We start from the raw sequence: 2,554 nt of genomic DNA on the forward strand, positions 1-2,554 counted from the left end.
ATGAGTGGTCAAGTAGAAGTTTCAAACAGAGAGGTAAAGCAGATTCTGGAGAAAACAGTAAGTGGAAATAGAAAAGACTGGGCAGGAAAGCTGGACGATGCATTATGGGCATATCGAACTGCATACAAGACTCCCATAGGTACTTCTCCGTACAGGTTAGTTTATGGGAAAGCATGTCACTTGCCAGTCGAGCTTGAACATAAAGCTTATTGGGCGATCAAAAAGCTAAATATAGATATGGACTCAGCTGGTGAGAATAGGCTGCTGCAACTCAACGAGCTTGATGAGTTTCGATTGCATGCATATGAAAATGCCAAATTATATAAAGAAAAGACGAAGAAGTGGCATGACAAACACATTCAACATCGAGAGTTTGAGCCGGGTCAAGAAGTTATTTTGTTCAATTCAAGGTTGAAGCTATTCCCTGGAAAGCTTAAGTCCCGTTGGGCAGGTCCTTTTGTTGTGGTAGGTGTGAGGCCTCACGGAGCGGTGGAACTACGTGATAAGAACTCAAGTGGTACCTTCTTGGTAAATGGCCAGAGAATAAAATATTATTGGGGTGGTGACATTGCACGTCACAAGACCTCAGTGAACTTAGCTGATGCTTAAACATGTGTTGAGTCGTGCCGCTACGTTAAATTAGGCGCTCGTTGGGAGGCAACCCAATTCTTTTTTACCGCTTTCGCAGCATAGTTTTTTTTAATTAAATAAATAAATAAAAAAAATTCGCCGAAGTGAGCGCCCAGGCCAGCGCCCCACGCTGCCTGGTGCGCACTTTACAGTGTCCTCAATGCTCCAGCCCCAGCCCCACCGTGGGGCGCTGGGCTGGCGGTCCAGGTAAATTTTATTTTATTTTATTTTTAGTTTTCTTTATTTAATTAAAAATACCCTACCCAATTACCCAATTACCTATATACACTAACATCCCAACCCATACCCAATAACCCAAATCCACTCCCCCACCTAAATACACACTCACAACCGAAAAACAAACCCCATTCTTCAACACTCACGCTTTCACCTTCTTCTTCCCCTTTTCTCTCAAAATTTCAATATTCTTCCATAAATCTTGCTCAATTCCATCTCAAGAATCTAAGGTATGTTCTTCTTCTTATCTCTTTTCTTGTATTTTGAAAGTTCTTAGAGTAGTGTAGTCTTATCTCCTTCCCCCCCTTTCTTCCAACACCCTAGGTTCTTAAACATATTTGGATGTTATGGTAGGTGGAATTATTATACACGAAAAATTGGTGCAAAACTTTGGTTGAGCATTTGTGATTGAAGTAGTAAACTATAATTCCCTCTACTTCATGTAAATTTGGGAGGCCCACCTTCGCCCACCATTATTGAAATAGAAGAGCAAAATTAATGCCCACAAGGTGTTTGCTAAAAAGCTTAAGAGAGTAAATTTGAACACCGGTGAAGTCTAAGTAGCCGAGTGTAGTTATATATGAGTTTGGGTGAAGTGTGGGGGTGTTGTGAGGTATTGTCTCTTGTTGTAAACTTTTGTAAGTGTAGTTAGTGTAGTAATGTAGATTTTAACTTTGTTATGTTTGCACTATAGTTAAGTTACGGCCATGATAGGCTAATTGAATTTTATGGCATAGGGAAGTCTAAGTACCTATAGCCTTGTGATGACACATTGGTGCACATTGGATCAATATTATGATTCGCTTATACATAACCTTCGATTTTAAGTGTGGGGTCATCTTGCCTCTCACGATGACCTTAGGCAACGTCTCTTGATTCATTCTCATCTTTGTGTTTATCATGTGTAGGTTGCTATGGCTCGTGACGATGCCGCTAAAGGAAAAGGGGTGGGGAAATCCTCCACTACTGCTCCCCCTCTAAAGAAATGCAGGCAAGGCGAGAGCTCCTCCCGACAAGCCAAAGGAAAGCAACATGCTAGTGGGTCTGAAAGGCCACCACGGCCTCGAGTGGAACTTGTTCGGGAGGACGCCATTTTCATCTGAAATGGGGATAAATGTGAAAGCTTTAGAACGGAACTTCCCAGATATACTTGCTACATTGATTGCAAAGAAGATGGATAAGCTCCTCGAATGTCCGGGCCCGACAAATCTCAGCATGGTAAGAGAGTTGTATGCTAACTGGAACGAGAAAAATGACATATCGTGGGTCAGAGGTCAGGAAATTCCAATGGATAGGGAAGCCTTATGTCAATTTTTGGGAGTGGATAGTCCTAATACACGAAGGCTTCGAAAGTTCGTCAAAAGTCCAAACTACCAAGCAATACGTCACACTCTTTGTGGCGTTGATTCTAATGCAAGATGGACGCGAACTAAGGGCAATATTCACCTTGAAATGCTCCGTTTCGACTTCAACAAAACGGCCAAGGTTTGGCAAAATTTTGTGCAAGCTAGATTAATGCCCGTTGAACATAATACTGAGTGCACTCAAGCTCGAGTGTGTGTGATTTACTTTTTGATGACCGGGCGCCCTATAAATATGGGTGAGCTCATGCTTAGGGAAATGGCCCGCACCCGTTTTGGAGGAAGGATAAAAAGGTTTTTCTTCGGCAACACCTTAACACAATACA

General features: G+C 42.2%; 1 protein-coding gene across 1 annotated transcript; it reads left to right on the forward strand.

Moving 5' to 3' along the window:
- LOC138909279 (uncharacterized) lies at positions 1 to 1,970 on the forward strand. The gene is made up of 2 exons (XM_070200464.1): positions 1 to 528; positions 1,776 to 1,970. Exons 1-2 carry the CDS (start codon positions 1 to 3, stop codon positions 1,968 to 1,970), a joined length of 723 nt encoding a protein of 240 aa, XP_070056565.1.
- The last annotated feature ends 584 nt before the right edge of the window (positions 1,971 to 2,554 follow it).

The sequence above is a fragment of the Nicotiana tomentosiformis genome, chromosome 4 (assembly GCF_000390325.3).
Source record: "Nicotiana tomentosiformis chromosome 4, ASM39032v3, whole genome shotgun sequence".
Lineage (NCBI taxonomy): Eukaryota > Viridiplantae > Streptophyta > Magnoliopsida > Solanales > Solanaceae > Nicotiana > Nicotiana tomentosiformis.